General features: G+C 46.2%; 1 protein-coding gene across 1 annotated transcript in view; it reads left to right on the plus strand.

Annotated features, from left to right (window-relative positions):
* Window positions 1-20,472, plus strand: part of LOC137332748 (neuronal migration protein doublecortin-like) — a 129,844-nt gene that overhangs the window by 105,679 nt on the left and 3,693 nt on the right. Inside the window, exon 4 of the mRNA XM_067996685.1 lies at window positions 17,912-18,014. Coding sequence (XP_067852786.1) covers window positions 17,912-18,014 — 103 coding nt within the window. The remainder of the gene's footprint in view (window positions 1-17,911; window positions 18,015-20,472) is intronic.

Raw genomic sequence — 20,472 nt, forward strand, 5'->3', positions numbered from 1 at the left:
GAGTTCATAGAACAGATTTCATGAACTTTGCAGGCCGTGTACAAGACCATGCAAAAGGCACAGGGTCTTACAAAATTCCCCCTACTGATTTTAGATTGATGATATAGTGTTGCACAACACTCTTCGAGATCGAGTCACTGTGAAATTCTTAGAAAATATTTCACCAGAAATGCCATAAAACGGAGAACTTTTTGGGCATCGCGATGGTGTTTTGTAAGCAAATGCCACCTCAGAAAACATACACATCAAGCAAGTGTAGTGAATGGAAATAATTTGTAAAGAAATAAACAAAGTAACTAATTTTCAGTGAACTTTTAAGAGATGCTTGAAGATTGTGAAGTCCAAAGAATACTGTAGTTTAATTTTTAAATGAAATGCATTGGCAAGTCATTGTTTTTAAACATTTGCACTTGTTACAACCTTAAAAGGAAGCCAACGACTCATCTGTACATTGATGGCGAGGCTTTCAATTAAGCTTCTATCTACATGCTACATATAACAGACCTAAACCCCATCTACTGTCCTTACTGGAATTACTGCTCAGTTTTAATATAGGCAGGACAAAAGGGATGAGCTAATGCTATATTTATAATACAACGTTGTTTTAGTTGCCTGAGAGGACGGGTGCTATGGAAAGTGCCCTGTTGCAAAGTGGATTCCACAGAACCAGGGCAACAGAATAAAAAAACAGCTGCTCACATCCACATTTGCACTTGTCTACTTTTCAAGTTGTAGTTCACCACTTTGTTTCTGGCTACAATAATTTCCCGAGTGGCTGGAGAAGATCAATGCCAGCCAGCAAGCTCAAACCTGCAATCCTGGCTTGTACAGCCTGGCATTTATCATAAAACATTAATGGCATTTTGCTGGTGGCAAAGTTTATAATGCTGTTGGAGCCATTGCTGCCTTTGGAGGTGGCAGTGGAGATTATGGGACCTTCACAGCTAGCAACGCAGCCTTGTTTACTTTACCATGCTGCTGCTGGTCAGGATTGTAATCAAATGCAATGCAATAGAGATAAATACCGTATAAAACTGATAGAAGTAGAGTTGCATAGTGCATAAAGAATGTGACCTGTAGAGCAAAATATTTTGGAGACTTTTAGAGATTTATGACCTTTCAAAAAAACAACCGTAAATTGAATTCCTGTGAAAATTACTAAACCATAAATTATGCACCATTTAAGGGTTTACAGTCACTTTTTAAAACAACACTCAGTCACTCAACCAATAACCCATGCATCAAAAGTACTTAAGAGTTTGGAATTTAAGTTATACAGTTCAACTGAGTGTTTTTGTGAAGCAGTATTGAACCAGGAGCACTAATTTGCAACGGTACAGTAGGAGGGGGTAAAGGTTTGAGCTAATGTTTTCCTCAAATCACTCTTTTACGGATGCTTGTTACATCGCTTTGAGGAAACACAAAGGCAAACACTTCCATGCGGTCATGGAAGCTCATAGGGCTGCTATGGTAGTTCACACTGCTGGCATGGAAGCACAGACGTCTGCCATCTTGGCTTTGGGGCCATTGTTGGGAGGGGCTTGCAGGGCATCACATCACTCCTGCACTCTGTTCTACAGCAGAGCCCTAGGAGTGGCCCTGGCTCCACAAGAGAGGCATCTGCTGTCATCTCCTAGGATAACAGAATGCTTACTCCCCCGCCAGACACTCTGCCAGTGCCCTTGCTGGTGCCAATCAGCCAGCTGGCCCAGACTGCTGCAGCCCATCCCGAGATTGTGGACTTAGTAGGCTGGTTAGCATCTGGAAAAAGGGCGCAGTGCGGCCGAATTTAAAGGAGCATGGTTCTGCTGAGTTACCCAAGTTGGTGAGCAGTGGGGGCATTACAGTTGGCCTCAACATTTGTGAGATAAGGATGGCATATAGGTCAGGGTTCCTGTTTCTGATCACAATTTGGTGACCATGCAGGAAAGTGAGCATGTAACAGATGAGGACAAGATCAGGCTCAGCTGTGATGTGCCTCACAGTTGAATTTCCTTCCAACACTCTAGACTAATAAAACATTAAGAATGGGTGCTTAGATGAGGTGCTGGAAGGATGTTAATGCCCAGGCACCATTGCCCATATGAGTCATAATCTTCAGGGAGACGATACAGGGAAGAAGAAGTGAGAATTGAACTTGTTTTTGGGAAAAAAAGTCACAAGTGGTAAATTTTTATTACAAAACCATAACTTAAGAAAAAAAATATACAGAATTTCCCTCCAAAAAGTACAAACATGCTTTCAATAAAAGAAAAAAGAATATAACACAATAAAGATCTCAATATTTGTCATTAAAAAAATCTGTGGAATTGTTTCACAAATGCCAATGATTACAGCAGAAAGATATGTATAATATATATATAGAGAGAGAAGGTATGAGAGAATGGGAAACAGATGTTTGCTGATTACTGTTGAATAGGCAATGACAGGAACTGGAGTGCTGCAGGGTACTTGGCCAGGAATATCCGTTTCCCATTTCCACTGCTAGAGCGGATGCAGAAGATGTAGAATAACGGGATACCATGGATAGAGTTAAATTCAGAACTGAAACAGTTTCTAAATATCGGTAGACCTTTTAGATGGAATTGCATTTAACTCCCAGCATAGCTCCTATTACTTTAAATAATAAATACAGATTAAAATAATAGAAAGAATAGTGGATGGCCGGGAATGAGTACAAAGGCAATAATCTCGTCGAAGGGTTAGGGTGATGTCATAAACCACAGGAGCAAAGTTCTGCTCCTTTCCTCTCCTAAAAGTGTTTTACACCTTCACAGGCTGTGGTTGGCCTCTGGCACCTTGCCCAAGGGGCTATTGTTTTGTATGAGCCTTGATTGAGTTTGTCAGCAGGTTATTTGGCAGCAGAAGGCGTCATAGCTGACCAGATCCTGTTTTCATCCAAAATTCAAATATGTGCATTTACAGCAGAGTCACCAAATAGTGAGCAAGAGTGGGAACCCATGCTGATTTTTCGTCTCTCTGCCCTAACCTGGGGGGTGCTGAGGCTAATCAGTGTGCCCCAATGACACATGAATAATGAGCACCTGGGTGAGGTACCAGAGAGTGACTGGCACCCATGCAACTATATCCCAGGAGAGGGAGGGGGCGGGGTCAACACCTTTAGAAGAGAAGATTACCAAGAAAAGAGACCATAGTAACACAAAGGCAAAACGACTTCCATGCGGTCATGGAAGCTCACAGGGCTGCTACGGTAGTTCACCACTGCTGGCATGGAAGCACAGACGTCTGCCATCTTGGCTTTGGGGCCATTGTTGGAAGGGGCTTGCAGGGCATCACATCACTCCTGCACTCTGTTCTACAGCAGAGCCCTAGGAGTGGCCCTGGCTCCACAAGAGACCATAGTAACCCATGTTTGTCTACTTCCAGGTGATCCGTTCAGTGCATTTACTCATGAAAGTCCCAAATAAGTACACACCACTGTTGACTGTACTCAGGTTATCATTTCAGTTCTTGTAGTTGTGTGGATACATTTTACAATCTGCTAACACATCACAGTCCCATCTGCCAAATATGCTGTGGAGGAAAAATCAAGTTTCTAGCAGCAATGGCTTTTTACGATGTGAACCACCAACTAAATAAAAGTTGTTCTTGCAGAGCACGATCAATTGCATTACATTGCACAAAGAGGCACTTCACTCACGGATAACCAGTACCACAGACACTTTGGGGGGAGTTTTAACCCCCCCGACGAGCAGGAGAGGATTGGAGGTTGGGGGTTTAATCAGCAAATATGCAAAAGCCGACCCCAACTCGCCGGGAACATGCCTACTTCCATTTTAACCGTGGCAGGTTTGGGGGCATCAGAGTAACCTGCACTGGAGAGGCGGGTCCATCATTATAATATGTTAATGAGGCTTTGTTTCTCAAATTTTGGGAGCCGTTCGAATTTTAACACTGGCCGGCCGTGTTTCCCAGGGCTTGGGATATGCGGCAGCCAAAGGGAGGCGGGAGCAGCCGGATACCGCAGGTAAGTGCTTTTTAGGACACTGCTTGTGGGCCGAGAGGCAGAAGTGTTTCCCTCCGGTCCCTCAAGCAAACCCCCACCCCCCCAAAACCCGCAATCTTTCGTGGTCCCCCCTCCCTCCCGATTGCCGGTCCGACTCCCCTCCCCCCCCACCCCCCCAACCAACCCGCGATGTTTCCTGGTTGCGTCCTCAACGGTCCCCAACGGTCTTCTACCACTGGCTTTCCAACCTGGCAGCTGGCCAGCCTCTCAAACTGACTGGCTGCCGGGCAGGAAACGGAGTAAAAAAAATTCTAATGAGATCCTGCCGTTAAATTCGGCAGGACCTCCGCCTTCCCGGTATTTCCAGGTTCACCCCCTCCCCCCGCAAACACATGCCCCCGCTCCCTTCCCGCCTCCCCGTAAATATCAGAGACTTTGTTGCTGAATTTACTACAAGCCGCTCTTGGTGACATTTTGTCAGAATGCCTAGAGTTGAATTTCTGGCACCATGATGCCATCTTAAATTTCTATGTCAGATTTTTCATGTCCTGTAATATGATATGCCTTGTGTGTCACAGACTGCATCAAAAAATATGACCATCTGGTCTGACCCTCTATAATGTATATGTAGGTCATTTTCTTTTCCCCAAGAATACTTCAGATTTTAATGTGGTTGTTCTAAGTCCTGATTTCATCCAGCTGTATTCCATTTTTTAAGAAGGGGGTTGGAAATTGAGTGTATCTATATATTTTGTTTAAAAATTCCTTGCATGGTTCAAGAAATGTCTGCTTAACAGAGAGAGAGAGAGAGAAAGACAGACAGAAAGATTTTCACAGGCATGAAAAAACTGAGCATTCTGATTGACGCGTTCTTTCTGTCTGCCTCTCTCTCTTTCTCTTTCTTTCTATCTTTCTGTTCCCCACTCCCAATCCAAATTTTGGATAACAAAATATTGGCACATATTTTTTAAAGCATCTGCTTTTCATTACTGTCGGAATTTTGTTTAATGTAGTGAACAAGACTGAACTGGAATGGGCAGGACTGAATTAGGTCTACAGAATATTGATTAACTTCTGTACTCTGATGTATGAACGTGCAGACTCAATGTCCAAGAATTAAATTGAGCCTGTCTAAGCAGAAATGCTGGACTCTAAAGCCAAATTGAGAGACTTGGAGATTTTGAATATGAGGAAAACATTTGAAACCACACTCGCAATAAATGACTCCTGTATTTCTCACTGGCTAGCACCCTCAACCTGTGCCCTTTGTAATTAAAGGAAAACAGTTTAAAGAAAGTACATTTCTATATGCAATGCCAACAAAACTTTTGTATGGTATGAGTGCTAATGTATGGCAAAGGATTATGCAATTATTTTTTTAAAATCTCAACTTTTAAACACTAGGTAGATTGAGTTTGTTCGTAAACAATTAAAAGGATGCCAACTTCAAGGGGAACTATTTTGTAATGACACAAATCACGTAATTCAATAACTGTATTTGTCGAAGAACGGGGCATTCCCTGAATAACATATTTCCCTCAACCAAAAAACATCAAAAAGCAGCAGCTTTGTTTGTAAATCTTTTAGAGGTATATTTTTCTCTTTTCCTTAAGTCCATCTACATTAAACGTCAATATAATGCTGAGGACAGTAATTCATGCTTTCACACCAAAGCTCGTGAACAGAGGAAAATATATCCCTTCATTAATGACCTTTAATAACCTGGATGTGCACATTTATCTGGTCTCTCTGTGAAGAGACATTGGGGTCGATTTTCGCACCCGCTATCGGGTGTGTTCCTGGCGGGGGGGGCTCCAAAAATCGGGGATTCCCGGGGCGGGAGCCCGGCTCCAACTCGCCCACTTCCGGGTTTCCCACAGACGCGCCGACATGCGCACGCAGCCCCCGCATCTAGGGCTCCCGCAGGCAATTAAAGCCGACGGGGTGCCACTTAAAGTATTTATCTTGGTATTTCAGGTCGTTTACAGACCTGATTGACCTGTTGGGCCCGATATTACCAGGACGGCGGGGGGGAGCGATTGGCTGCGTGGGTAACGCGCCCAGTGAAATCAGTCTGCCCCGAACGCAATCGCAGGCTGATTGGATCCACTTACCTCTTGTTCCAGGTTCCCCGCTGCTAAGCTGCGCGGCGGGCGGACTGCGCATGTGCAGTAAGGTCTGTCAGCTGGAGGAGCTCTATTTAAAGGGGCAGTCCTCCACTGACTGATGCTGCAAGAAATAGGAAAAATTACAGCATGGAGCGGTCCAGGGGGAAGGCTGCTCCCAGGTTTAATGATGCCTCACTCCAGGTATCATTGGATGGGGTGAGGAGGAGGGGGAGGACAGAGATCTTCCCCCCGGTGGGCGGGAGGAAGCGGCCTGCCTCTGCCGCCAAGAAGGCCTGGCTCAAGGTGGCAGAGGAGGTCACCTGCACCACCAACATATCGCGCACCTGCATACAGTGCAGGGGGCGCTGCAATGACCTTAGTAGGTCAGCCAAAGTGAGTGCATTTACTCATTCCCCTACACTCCGTCTGCCACATCACCGCCCCCACCCCACATCTCCTTCTGCACTGCCAACACTACTCTGTCACATCACCCCTCACACCCACTCAAAGCTCATCCTCATCTTACCTGCACTTACTCACCTCACCAGTACTCATCCCGCCACTACCACTCAACCCAATCCTCATACAATCTCATGGCTCTATCTCATACTCACCCTCTCATGCATCTCTTTCACAGTCAGCCTCACTCAACCTGCCATTACCTGTGCTGCAGCCACAGGGCATGCATCACATATGTGCAGTAGGCAGCATAAGGCAAACGTGTTGCAGCCATCAGCCTGTGGCAGCTGCAAAGGTCCATCCGACAGGTGGGGGGGGGGAAGACCCTTAGCCATCGCAGGAGACCACTCCGTCACTTTGGACAAAGTTTGGCCTCCACCACCCTCCTCCTGACAAGAAAATTCACCAACCTGGAACCTCAACCCCGGTGTCCAGACACATGTACCTACCTTGCGGAGCCCCTCAGACATACACCTTCCGGATGGGGGCCGCCGTAGTTGCAGTCATGACCTCCTCGGAGGACGAAGAGGATCACCAGCCTCGCCGGCCACACCGTCCGCTCCCGAAACGTGGAGCTCCACAACACGGTGCTGTGGCACATCTACCTGCACAGCAGGAGGGAGGGCAACCGCAGAGAGAGATGTGTCCCAGAAGGCACTACCCTCGCCACAGGGTCGACAGACCGAGGCTCAGCTTCCCGGACCTCTCTGAGGAGCAGTGCATACGGAGGCTCAGAGTCAGTTGCCAGGTAATTGCGGACATCTGCAGCCTCCTTAATGACGAGCTGCTCCCGGATGGACCGAGCAGCATCTTCTTACCTGTCGCTGTCAAAGTCACCACTGCCCTCAACTTCTTCGCCTCCGGATCCTTCCAGGGTGCCACCGGGGACATCGCCGGGGTCTGTCAGTCGTCTGCATACAAGTGCATAAGGCAGGTCTCCGACGGCTTGTTTCACAGGGCCTCGCACTATATCAACTTCCCCATGGATGACCGCAGCCAGATAGAGAGGGCAGTTGGATTCCATGCTGTGGCTGGCTTCCCACGGGTGCAGGGTGTAATCGATTGCACCCATATAGCAATACGGGCACCTCCACACAAGCCAGGACTGTTCGTCAACAGGAAGGGCTATCACTCCATGAACACTCAGCTCATCTGTGACCACCGCAAGAGATTCCTACACGTGTGCGCCAGATACCCTGGCAGCTGCCACAATTCCTTCATCCTCAGGGAGTCCACCGTGCCGCCCCCTTCCACTCACCCAACACCCGCAAGGGCTGGCTCCTCGGGGACAAGGGATACCCCCTGAACACGTGGCTTATGACACCTCTGAGGAACCCCACCACCGAGCCACAGCGTCGGTATAACGACAGCCACATCGCTACCAGGTGCACAAGATGCGCTTCAGGTGCCTTGATCAGTCTGGGGGAGCACTCCAATACGCGCCACGCAGAGTGGGACGCATCATAGTTGTCTGTTGTACCCTGCACAACATGGCACAACAGAGAGGGGTGCCGCTGGAGGAGGCCCCATCCACATCTGCGACCCATATTGAGGAAGAGGAGGAGGACGAGGAGGAGGAGGGGTCCGAGGAGGAGGTCGAGGAGGAGGAACGACCCATGGGCAGAACAGCGGCTCACCTGGCTGCTTGTGAGGCCAGGGTGGCACTGATATGTGAACGGTTCTCCTAACATCAGACTGTCTGAAGAGTCCAGACCTCATCACCTGGACAGAGGAGCGACCATACCAGCCCCCTCCCCTGCCCCCTGCACAGAACAGTGGTGCAACTACACCTGCACCCACTGTAGTATGACCCAATGGGTGGGACCAGGTGTCCGTCTTCATGGTGAGCCCCACGAAAGGGACCTATTGCACAAGCCAGTCAAGAATGGGCAAGACGTGGCAGTAGTGGTGATAACAGTGGGGTTTATTGTGGATGTGAACTAAACAAATATAAATAAAAAACATGACAAATCGTCAGACACCCTTGTGTATTCCCTTTGTGCTCACAACACCTTCGCCTTGCGCTTCCGGGAACCCCTACGTGGTGCTACCCCTGTGGCTTCAGCCGAGGTAGTGGCAGGTTTCTCTTGTCCATGCCCTGACCGATGAGATGCTTTGCGCGGACCCCTCTGGGTTTCGGTGCCCGTGAGGGCCCCTCCAAAGACTGCTCCTCCTGCACCTGGAGAGGGGGCAGCATTGCGGGTACTGGTTGAGAGGGGGGCAATGGGTGAGACGTGGGAGCACTTTGAGTGGCGTCCCCACTTCCATGTCCCCTTTCACCATCATCCCTCTCGTGGCCCAGGCCCACATCACTCCTTCCAGCCTGCTGGACGGCAGTTTGGAGGACCTGTGTGAGGCCTTGGAAGGCCACCTGTAATGTATCTGTCAGCCTGTTTAAGGCGGCAGAATGTTGCTCACCCTGAATCCGAACAGCCGTTGTCAGGGCCTGGATAGACTCATTGTTGAGCCGTACTTGACGCTCGAGGGAGGCTAGCCTTTCCTCCATCGCAGACATTCCCGCACCTACCCGCAACACTATCTCGCAGATACCCTCCTGTACCTGTGCCACCATTCCCCTCATGCAGGAGTTGGACTCCTCCATCACCTGCGCAATTGTGGAGAGTGCGTGTGGCACCTGTTCTAGCACCTCGGCAATGTGCTGCTGCCCCTCGACGACTCTCCTTTTCACGGCTGGCCCCCAGGGTTCAGCATCTGTGTCCAGCTGAGCAGAGCCTGGAGAAGAGTGCTCCCACTGACGCGGACTCTCCACGGCTGCCTCTGCCACCAGGGTCTGCTCGTGCTCACGTGTGTGGTGACTCACCATGTGCAAGCCCAACTAAGTGAGGACGGGGACCCACCGAGGTGTGTGTATCTGTGCTGGTGGATGCATGGCTCGGATGTGATGATGGACCCTCAGAGACCGGCAGGTCCTCTGAGGAATCGCCCTCCGTACTCACGGCGTTCACAGACGACCCTGCAAGAGAACAGAAAGCAATATTAGGCATGTGGACAGATGTTGAGGTGCGGCAGATGCCAAGTGATGCTAAGATCATTCGCTATCATGTGTGCTGAGTGTTAGCTTTCTCTCACCGGCCGTTTGTCAGCCCCAGCCTCGGCATCCGCCACGGACAGGCACTCCAGCGTGCGGCTGATCTCTAACGCCTGCTGCTCCGTGTCCGTTAGCACCACCTGGTGTGGCGGGCCCCCTCCGGTCCGTGCCCTCTCCCGGGTGTTCTGGCATCTCTTCTCCTATCGAGGAAGAACACAGAGACGTGATTGAGTGATGCTTGCATGGTGAGACGCTGCATGCATTGGTGTGGGTGGGTTGAGCGTGAGGGAGATGGATGAGAGGGTGCGTGTGCAACATGGCCATGACATTGTATGAGGATTGGGGTGTGTGGTAGTGTTCGAATGGGGACAGGGGCGGTGAGTACGTGCAGACACGGTGAGGATGGTAGTTGAGTGGATGTGAGGAGTGATGCGAGAGCGTTGTGGTGGCAGTGCAGAAGGGGTTGTGTGGTGGTGGAGGTGATGTGGAAGACGGAGTGTGGGAGAATGCGTAAGTATACTCACTTTGCCTGACCTGGTTAGATCATTAAATCTTTTGCGGCACTGGACCCAGGTTCGTGCAACGTTGCTGCAGCTGCTGACCTCCTCTGCCACCTCCAACCATGCCTTCCTCGTGGTGGAGGGAGGGCACTTCCTCCCATCCAATGGGAACAATGTTTCCCTCCTCCTCCTCACCCCATCCAGCAGCAGCTGGAGTGAGGAGTCCGAGAATCTTGGGACAGCCTTCCCCCTGGAGTGCTCCATGATGTTGCATTCGTTGTTTGCAGCAGGAGGAGCATTGGTGGACTGCCCCTTTAAATAGAGCTCCTCCAGCTGTCAGACGTTACTGCGCATGCGCAGTCCACCCGACGCACAGCTTAGCAGCGGGAAACCCGGAACCAAAGGTAAGTGGCTCCAATTATCCTGTAATTGCGTGCGGAGCTGACTGATTTCACCGGGCGCGTTACCCACACGCCCAATAGACCCCCTGCCACAAACCTGCCGCCATGGTAATATCGGGCCCGCTGTCAGTGTGCTTGTGAAGATTTCCTTTGCATGGTATTTCTAGTGAAATTGTAAATGTGTGCTAAACATGTTTATCATTTTACTACAAATACTAAACGGAACAAATCTTCACAAACACACTTCTGATATTGCTACGTATAGTGACTCAGAGGAATTCTTACCTTCTAAATTAACTAAAAGATCAATTAATCTGCATGATCTGACACCCTTCATCATTAAAGTGAGAGTTTCACTTTGAATTTCAATCCCATGATGTCATTGATATTCATTGTTTGAATCAGCTTTTAAAATCGCCAGAAATGGCCAGTGAAACATTTTGGGATGTTCTGAAGTTGTGAAAAGTGCTATATAAATGCAAGCTATTTTTTTTTCAAAGGGAATCAATAAGAAAAGGACACAATTTTTTTTTTTTGATTTACAGTTTCATTTTAAAAGGGGTCCTGATGATAAAACTCCATTTTGAAACAAAACAGGACATTCAAAGCATTATCAGCCGGAAGATACAGAGACATGAGTCAAGTGATCTGTAAAGTGTGTAGCTATACAGTCAGCAGTGCATAGTGCTGCTCTGCAGTAAATGAAAGGCAGTGGAATTGGAGCTGCTTTTAACCCTTTGAGCGCTAAGTGCCCTTTGCAGATTTCAAAATAAATAGTTTTTAAAAATCCTGTAAAGTTATTCCATTAACTACAAATACTGAAAATTATGGAATTTGAGAAATGTTTACAACAGTTCTGAATTTTCAGCATTCTTTGAAGAAACTAAGAACCTTCAATTGCATTAGGTTTTGGTGCAGAGAGGCTATTGCTAATCCTCCAAAGGCTTAAGTCTCCATTAATGTATGAAGTCATTTTCATTTTAGCTGAAGGTCAGCTTGCTAATGGCTATAGAGGCTCACTTGTGATTGGCAGCACCCTTTTGGTCCCAGTGGATTTTGCCTTGGATAATTGGAGCATCCACTACTGGATGCTTTGTGATTCCCTCTTCAGGTTGCCTGCCCTTTAACAGACTGATTCCATACTGTGCCTCCATAATCTACTGGGCTTTGCTTCTTTCTCTTGAGGAGAGATGTGATGGTGGAAAATGATCAATGTCTTTAAAATGATATTGGCCTGGGATACCAGCAAGTGAATTAATCCAGTTTTACTCACTAACATTTTGCCAAAGGCCACAATAACAAGCAGTGGCGCATCTGAAGACCAATGATCCAACACATTACCCCTCAGAATGAAAGGTTTGCGTGTGCAATTCCTTGGACATTAATTCTTGATTCTAAATGTGCCATATTAGATACAGTCGTTGCCAAGTGTAGAAAGGCACTTTCCCATAGGAAGTGGGAGGTGAAACTACTGCAGTTTTAATGAAACAATTAATGCTTTAGTTTTAATCCCTTTCAGTTACCTTAAGAACATTGGGATAGCCCTACCTCCTAGTGACATTCTTTTACTATCTGTCACTGGACAGCAAGAGAAGGGGTGAAAACAACACTTCCCCGGCCCATAGCCAGGAAGACATTGATCAAGTTCCAGCGGCACAAGAAGCAGCATGTGATCTAGTATAGCAAAATTAGCAAGTCTCGTGGGATAGTAGAGATTAGGTGATTTTGTTACACTGGCTAATAGATATGGAACTAACTCTCATGTTAATGTTAAGTTGACTAAAGGTAGAAAGTTCGAAACTCTTCTAAGCATCAGCTTGGCTCAGTTGATCGTAACCTTGCCTCTGAGTCAGGCTGTTGAACCCTGTTCCAAGCCTTGACCATATAATTTAGGCTGACACCTCAGCAGTGACTGCACTTCAGATGTAATCCATTGGTTGTAAAGTATTTTGGGATGTCTCGATGCTATATAAATGCACATTCCTTCAGTGCAGTACTGTGGAAGTGCTGCATTGTTGAAGGTGTTGTATTTAGGACGAGTCATTAAATGGTAAAAAGCTCGAAACAGTGGAGGTCCAAAGAGACTTAAGAGTCCATGCACATAGATCATCAAAATGTCATGGACAGGTTCAGAAAATAATCAAAAAGGCTAATGGAAAGCTGCCCTTTATATCTAGAGGACTAGGATACAAGGGGGTAGAAGGGGGTAGAATGACTCCCCAAAGCCTTTCCACCATCCACAAGGCACAAGTCAGGAGTGTGATGGAATACTCTCCACTTGCCTGGATGAGTGCAGCTCCAACAACACTGATGAAGCTCGACATCATCCAGGACAAAGCAGCCCGCTTGATTGGTACCCCATCCACCACCCTAAACATTCACTCCCTCCGCCACCAGCGCACAGTGGCTGCAGTGTGTAGAATCCACAGGATGCACTGGAGCAACTCGCCAAGGCTTCTTCGACAGCACCTCCCAAACCCATGACCTCTACCACCTAGAAGGACAAAGGCAGCAAGCACATGGGAACAACACCACCTGCACGTTCCCCTGCAAGTCACACACCATCCTGACTTGAAAATATATCGCCGTTCCTTCATCGTCGCTGGGTCAAAATCCTGGAACTCCCTACCTAACAGCACTGTGGGAGAACCTTCACCACACAGACTGCAGCGGTTCAAGGAGGCGGCTCATCACCACCTTCTCAAGGGCAATTAGGGATGGGCAATAAATGCTGGCCTCGCCAGCGATGCCCACATCCCATGAACGAATAAAAAAAAAGTTATGCTACAGCTATACAAAGCCCTGGTTAGACCACACCCGGAGTACTGTGTTCAGTTCTGGGCACTGCACCTTAGGAAGGATATATTGGCCTTAGAGGGAGTGCAGCGTAGATTTACTAGAATGATACCTGGACTCCAAGGGTTAAATTACAAGGAGAGATTACACCATCTAGGGTTGTAGTCCCTAGAATTTAGAAGATTAAGGGGTGATTTGATTGAAGTTTTCAAGATATTAAGGGGAACTGATAGGGTAGATAGAGAGAAACTATTTCCGCTGGCTGGGGAGTCTAGGACTAGGGGACATAGCCTAAAAACTAGAGCCAGGACTTTCAGGAGTGAAATTAGGAAATGCTTCGACGCACAAAGGGTGGCAGAAGTTTGGAACTTTCTTCCGCAAACAGCAGTTGATGCTAGTTCAGTTGTTAATTTAAAATCTGAGATTGATAGATTTTTGTTAACCAAAGGTATTAAGAGATATGGGGCTAAGGCAGGTATATGGAGTTCGATCACAGATTAGCCATGATCTCATTGAATGGCGGAACAAGCTCGAGGGGCTAAATGGCCTACTCCTGTTCCTATGTTCCTTTGTAAACCGAGGCCGGTCATTTGAAGAGGAGCAGGGAGTTCTTCTGGTATTGTGGCCAACAATTCTCCCTCAACCAACATCACCAATAAAACTGATTAACTGGTCATCTTTATCTCATTTTCTCTTGGTGGGACCTTGCTCTGTTCAACCAGCTGCTGCCTCACTTCAGAAAATGATTAGTCGTGAAGCACTCTTGAATGTCCAGAGGTTGTGGTAAAGCATTATTTAAATTTTTTCTTTTTCTTTTCTCTTGTGTGCTCTTTCCCTCTCTCCCCCATCTTTCTGTTTTTCTTCCCTAGACATGTTCTGCATCACTGAATACAAATTTTGTTTTCTTTGAAGGTAATATTTATAGATTAATTTAAAGGAGGGACAGGAAGAAGCTCTGTAGATTGTTAATACATTCGAAATTTTTGCTGCAGTTGGGCCTTTAATATAATCATTTAAAGAAGTATTTTTAAGTCAATGGATTTGTTCTTCTCATTGTCACTTGGGTGTATAGCTTTTCAGTAGAGTTATAGGAAATCTGTCTGATGCCTGGATTATCCTCCAGTGGCACAAATTTGGAACAGTCACTGCTAAGTGTGTCTTCTAATCAATGTGCATCATGGCAGCTGTTGTGCTACTGTAAGCACTTTGACAAGCAAGATGGATGCCCTGCAATGCACCTGGATGCTGTACTGGGCTTCTAAAGAATTACAGTGAGAGCCACATTACTTTGTATTAGATCGAAGCATGACTTCAAGCTGTTTCCTTTCAATCTTGAGGTATTTAAGATGATCAAAGGAGTTGATAAGGTAGATGGAGAGAAACTATTTCCTCTGGTAAGGGAGTCCAGAACAAGGGGGCATAACCTTAAAATTAGAGCCAGGCCATTCAGGGGTGATGTCATAAAAGACTTCATCACACAAAGTGTAGTGGAAATCTAATTGAATGGCGGAACAGGCTCAAGGGACTGAACAGCCTACTCCTGTTCTTATGTTCCTATAATATGGGGGGGTGGTGATGGAAACCCTCATGGTCCATATCCTTTTATGAGATCCCTGATGATGTACTGGGAGTGGGATTCCAGGAAAAGATCATGTTGCAGTGATGTATCCCTCAAATCTCTGCATCTAGAGAGCATCTAGTGTAGATACACTAAAGAAGTGAATGGTATATCCTATCTTTTATAGCCTACAGATAAGAATGGTAGGTGGCTTTTTGATGGGGAATTCATTTGTTACATTGGGTTTAAGATGGTATTATTTGTAAGAGTGCTGCTTGACATCTGACCAAAGGGTTTACTTTTAGAACCAGAATGCAGCTAAAAACCATTCCATTTTCAAATCTAATGATTGTGTGGTAATGTAAAGATTATTTTCTATTTCACAGATGTGATGTCATTGCCTATGATCTAACATCTATTCCCAATGCACTCATTTAAAGTAATACCACTTGGATTTAATTATTTGTGTCATTTTACATGGAGTGGAAGTTCATTGTTACAGTTTGGCCAGTAAAGCATCATTTAATCAATATACATATTCAATTAAACTATAGCAACAAAATTCTGCTAGTAGTGTAAACAGCACAGAAGGATAGTACTAGGATTGATCAGATGAAATGAAGTTACTAATTCTTGGGGATCAGGGAATAGTTGTATGGAACATTCCCTCAAGAGATTAAACTGTGGAATAGGGTTAATGATGAGCTAGTATTTGGAAGAAGCAAGCTTGATGGGCTGAATAGTCTTTCTTTGCTCCATACTTTACATTCTTATGCCACTTACTCCCAGTTTGCACTAACATTTGTACAACCACATTGATTCCGTGATGACCCATCCCCCAACTTTGAATTTCCAACTGCACATATTAAGACTTTTGTAGTGAATGATATCACCAGTTCACTCTCCCACAGTTTCCTCATCTGTTATTTGAATACTTCAAAATGCAAATTGATTTCTTGTTACAGGTTTTCGTTTATGTAACAGTGTGCTGCAGATCTGAACTGCATTAATTTGGCTCCCTCGTTGCGCCTGAATCTTTATTCTTATTTGCATAAAAATAATGTAGTTTTTTGTGTAGGGTATAATTTGAAGAGCAACTTTAATTAATTTATATATATTGAGCATTTCTGAAGCTTTCAGCTGAGAGTACTGTAGAACCAGTCACTGTGACTCTTAGTTCATTTTCATTTTGTTTTGAATATATTTCCTAACATTCATCCCGGCTGGTTAATTAAAATATTTTTTTATAATGCAGAGACAAATATTGTTTTGGCCCCTGTTGCTGACACAGTACCAAATGAAGAGATAAACAACAATTTAAAAAAGGGAGAATTGGCTGCCCAGACTCCGGTGGGGAGGGGGGGGGGTGATATTTAACCCCCCCATAACGGGTGGGAGAGGGTCGGTTGGGGGGGGTTGTTAAATTGTTAAAAATGTGAAACCCAACCCCAACCCGCTGTGAACGCCCTACTTCCAGTTTTACCGTGAGGGGTTTGGGGGTGGCTGAGTAACCCGCTCTAGAGAGTTGGGTCAATGATTATAATATGTAAATGTAAATGAGGCTGCATTCCTAATATTTTGGCAGTCATTTAAATTTAACGCTGGCTGGCTGGTTTCCCAGGGCTCAGGAAACCCGGCAACTGAAGGGAGCTGGGAGCTGCCTGGGGTCTCCCAGCACTGCTTCTGGGCCAGGAGAAACAGGAGTGTTTCCCCCCCACTCCCTCAAGCAAATCTTCTGCCACGATCTCTTCCCCCCATGATCCGTTGACCCGATCCCACCCCTATGACCTCTATCTATCCACCCCCTGCTCCCGCGATCTCTCCCTCCATCCTTGCCATGTACCGAGCCCCCCAACCATCCCCACCAACCCCGGATCATCTCGATTGCGGGGGACCATCACCAAGCGTCCCCGGCTGCAGCCTTGCACCACAGGCTTTCCCACCCAGCAGTCGGCCAGACAGCAGCCGGCCAGCCTCTCAATCTGGCCGACTGCCGAGCAGGAAACGGATTAAAAAAATTCTAATGGGGTCCTGCTGTTAAAGTCGGCAGGACCTCTGCCTTCCCGGTATTTCCAGGTTTCCCCGCCACTGACATGCACCCATGCTCCTTCTCTACCTCTCCATAAATATGATGGGCTTGTTTTTAGTGTGAATCAATTCCCTTTTATTTCAGTTCTGTTTTTGCGGATCAGGCCAGGGTTCATTTGTCTCTTTACGGCCCCAAATTACTCCTTAATATTGTTCAGAATTAGGTACCTGCCTACACTTTGACAGGTGGCTTGATGATAATCCATTTGCAGCTGCTTCTACCAGCATCAGCCTGGCTTGCTGTTTTTTAAAATGAGCCTTTGGTTTACCGATATAGTAACCAATTGATATAAATCAAGGTTTCGGGCAGTGGTAGTCATTACCTGCTCCTGGCTTTCCAATCAGCAACTTGAAATCACCATAATACTGCTTATATCCTCTCGAGAATTGGATAAAGTGTGGCAAGATTTGAGTGTGTTAGATAATGGTGGTCAGGGCTCAATTTCTGCCTTGTAAAAAAAAAGTTTCTGGATTATGCATTATTTTTTTGGCATTGAATGAGTGAGTAAATGTAAATATTTGAATGAAGACTTAATTATCCTGACTGGAAGACAGATTGCATGATGACCCTGGCTTATTTCTCTGCCGGCCCACCCAAACACAGACCCCACAATTCTCACTGCACACAACTGAAAATCCTGGTGCTTTCTGCAACTCTGTTTAAAATGTTATAGTACAGAAGCAGGTCAAGTCAAGTCTGTCTGTACCAGTGTTATTCTCCATACGTGGAAGGCAGCAGGCCAGAGTTGAATGGAGATGGTGACGTGGAGATGGATAAATATTTTGAGTTTCATTCAATTTTGCCTTTGCAGATCAGGAATATTTACGCAATATTTTTTTCAGAAGTTTCAATAGCTGAGCTATAATCCATGGTCGAGTAGATTGTACGTAGTCTATAGAAGGAGTGAGCTTGATGGGCTAAATGAGTTTTTTGTTGTTATTCTTTTTATTAATGCACTAATAAACTGTTGTTTGGTTTATGCAGGTGTCATGTCTACAGGACTTTTTTGGCGATGATGATGTGTTCATTGCTTGTGGCCCAGAAAAGTTCCGATATGCCCAAGATGACTTTTCACTGGATGAAAATGGTAAGTAGCTGTGTAGATTAAGATTGTGGTATACCAATCTTTTTGACCCTTTGGCCTTGTGTTTGAAACCAGCCCCAGATAGTTGAAATAAAATGTTTCACTCACTGAAAGCTACCAGAAGTGAAAAGAATTCTAGCAGGTATTGGATGTCAGTCTTCTGTGGAAGACTTTGCTGAATTCTGCGTTAATTGGGCAATCTGGTTGTAAGATAGTGTACGTGTGAAGTCACACACACACACACCCACACACACACACACACACGATGCGGACATTGGAAGCATTATTCTCATCCTGCAATTAAACCATGTCATATTTGGCAGGAAAGTGATTATGTTGTCACTTAGGACATTTAAATTATTTGGGTGCAGCCTCTTAAGCAAACTTTTTATTTATTATATGGTCATGAATTAAACAAAAATATCATAAGTGAGTTGGAGAGCAGTGCCTCTCCCCAATAAACCCCTTTTATAGATCCTCTAGTATATGATCACTCTCATGAATACATGGCTCTTTATCCCCTTACTCTCACTTAATGAAAATTCATCAACTAGAATAAGTCAACCAGAAGCTTAAAAACTCATGTTGCTATCTCTTCTGATGTAAAGTCAGTGAGCGCTGCGTGCTTGCACTTTTCCACATTGCCATGCCTTCTGTCAGCAGTCACCTCTTATTTCACACTTTAAAATGTCTGAAGTCCTCGTTTGCCCATTCGGTCAACTTGCTGCTGACCCAGACAATGCAGACCAACTTGCCTGAAGACTGGAAAAGGGATGCCTGCCTCAACACTGAGTCTTCAGCGTCGAATGCAAATCCTGTGAAATTGGTCCAGTAAGTACAACTTCTTAAGTGACTGATAACTTCCATGTGTTTAATGTCTACCTTTGCAATTACTTTGTAGGTCGGAATTCATCCCAGTTTTTTCAAATTCTGAGCATAATCAATTGGCCCTGTCATCTTCCCACTCCACCTTGGTGCCATCTGCCTTCTTGGATCATCATCATGTTCTGCATACTCCAGTTATGCCATCATTTTATTATTTCAAACAGACTTTCTTGGCTTATGATTTTGACATCTTGGGTATGATTTTAGCTCGGAGCCGGGAACGTGAGTTGATATTTGCGTGGGGAACCCAGAAGTCAAGTGAGTGCGTTGCATTCTGCGATCGCAACTCAACTGAAGGTAAGTATTTGTGCTCCCGGGTTTTCCACGCGCCAGGCAGCCGGAATGATAGGTTGGCTGCCTTTCGGGAGGGAAAAGAGCCGCGAATCAGAGAGGAGCGAGGGAGGGAGAGAGATATCGTGGGCCGTGGAAGCATTAATGTGGGGTGGGGACGTGGATGACATCGGATGGGCCTTCGAGAAGATGGGGGGGTGGGGTGCATGGTCCACCAACTGGGGGGCTCCACCATTGTGAGGGTGGAGTCCACCATTGGGCCAGGAGATCGGCCGATCGCAGGGGTCCTGTCACGCCAAGTGAGCTTGTTGGGCCTGGAAGAAGCACTCCTGCTCCTCCTGGCCCTCATCAGTGCGATAAAGGCACTCACTTCATGGATCTGGCCCTTCTCGCCTGCTTTCACCTGATGTGAATCAGAAGCAATGAGAACCAGAACAGGTAAGGTTAAATTAGTTTTACATTAAGTGCCTCAGCTATTGCAATGAGATACATTGGCCCTTTAATTATCGGTCCGCTGGCTTTAAGTGGGGACGGGGCTTCGGGTTTCTGTTGTGCGTGCGTATCCTAACACACCTGGGTTAAACCCGGAAGTGGGCGCGTTGGAGCCGGGACGCGGACCAGCTGAAGATTTCAACAATTTTTACTACCCACCTGCCCCCAGCCCACCCATTCTTGGGGGTTAAAATTACCCCCCTTAAATCCTTATCAGTAACCTAATCAGGATTTAAGACTGTTACTGATTCTGATGGTTCTGATCTTTCATTTCTTATAAGGTTTGGTTTCCCCTTCGTCTCTCCTCTCTCTACATTACCTCCTTTGGGAGATTAATCTCATAAGGCTTCCGGCAACTTCTGAACTGCTTCAGTATTGGCTGTAGACTCTGTTTAACCATCATGTTGATGGTCTTCTCCTTTCTAATGGTTCAGGTAAGTTAAATAACCTTTCAAAGTGCAAAAGGTACCTTCTGGCATGACATGACAGAGTTTCCAATTAAGAACTGCATTACAACTTTCTGCTTCCTTCTCTCTAATCACAATAAGAAGCTCACTAGATGTAGCACACCTCCTAAGCATGCTAGGCATCCTGTAATAATGTTACATAACTTATCTCCAGAAAGATTTTGTCTTCAAAGAAGATATCTGCATTCAAGCAAGGTGAGAATAGGCTAAATCTGATGATGGGGTCAATTTTCGGATGGCCGAGCGGGTGCGTTTGTGGTGGGAGGGCTCCTAAAATTGGGGATTCCCGGAGCGGGTCCGGAGCCCGGCTCCAACCTGCCCACTTC

Source organism: Heptranchias perlo, chromosome 15 (assembly GCF_035084215.1).
Source record: "Heptranchias perlo isolate sHepPer1 chromosome 15, sHepPer1.hap1, whole genome shotgun sequence".
Taxonomy (NCBI): domain Eukaryota; kingdom Metazoa; phylum Chordata; class Chondrichthyes; order Hexanchiformes; family Hexanchidae; genus Heptranchias; species Heptranchias perlo.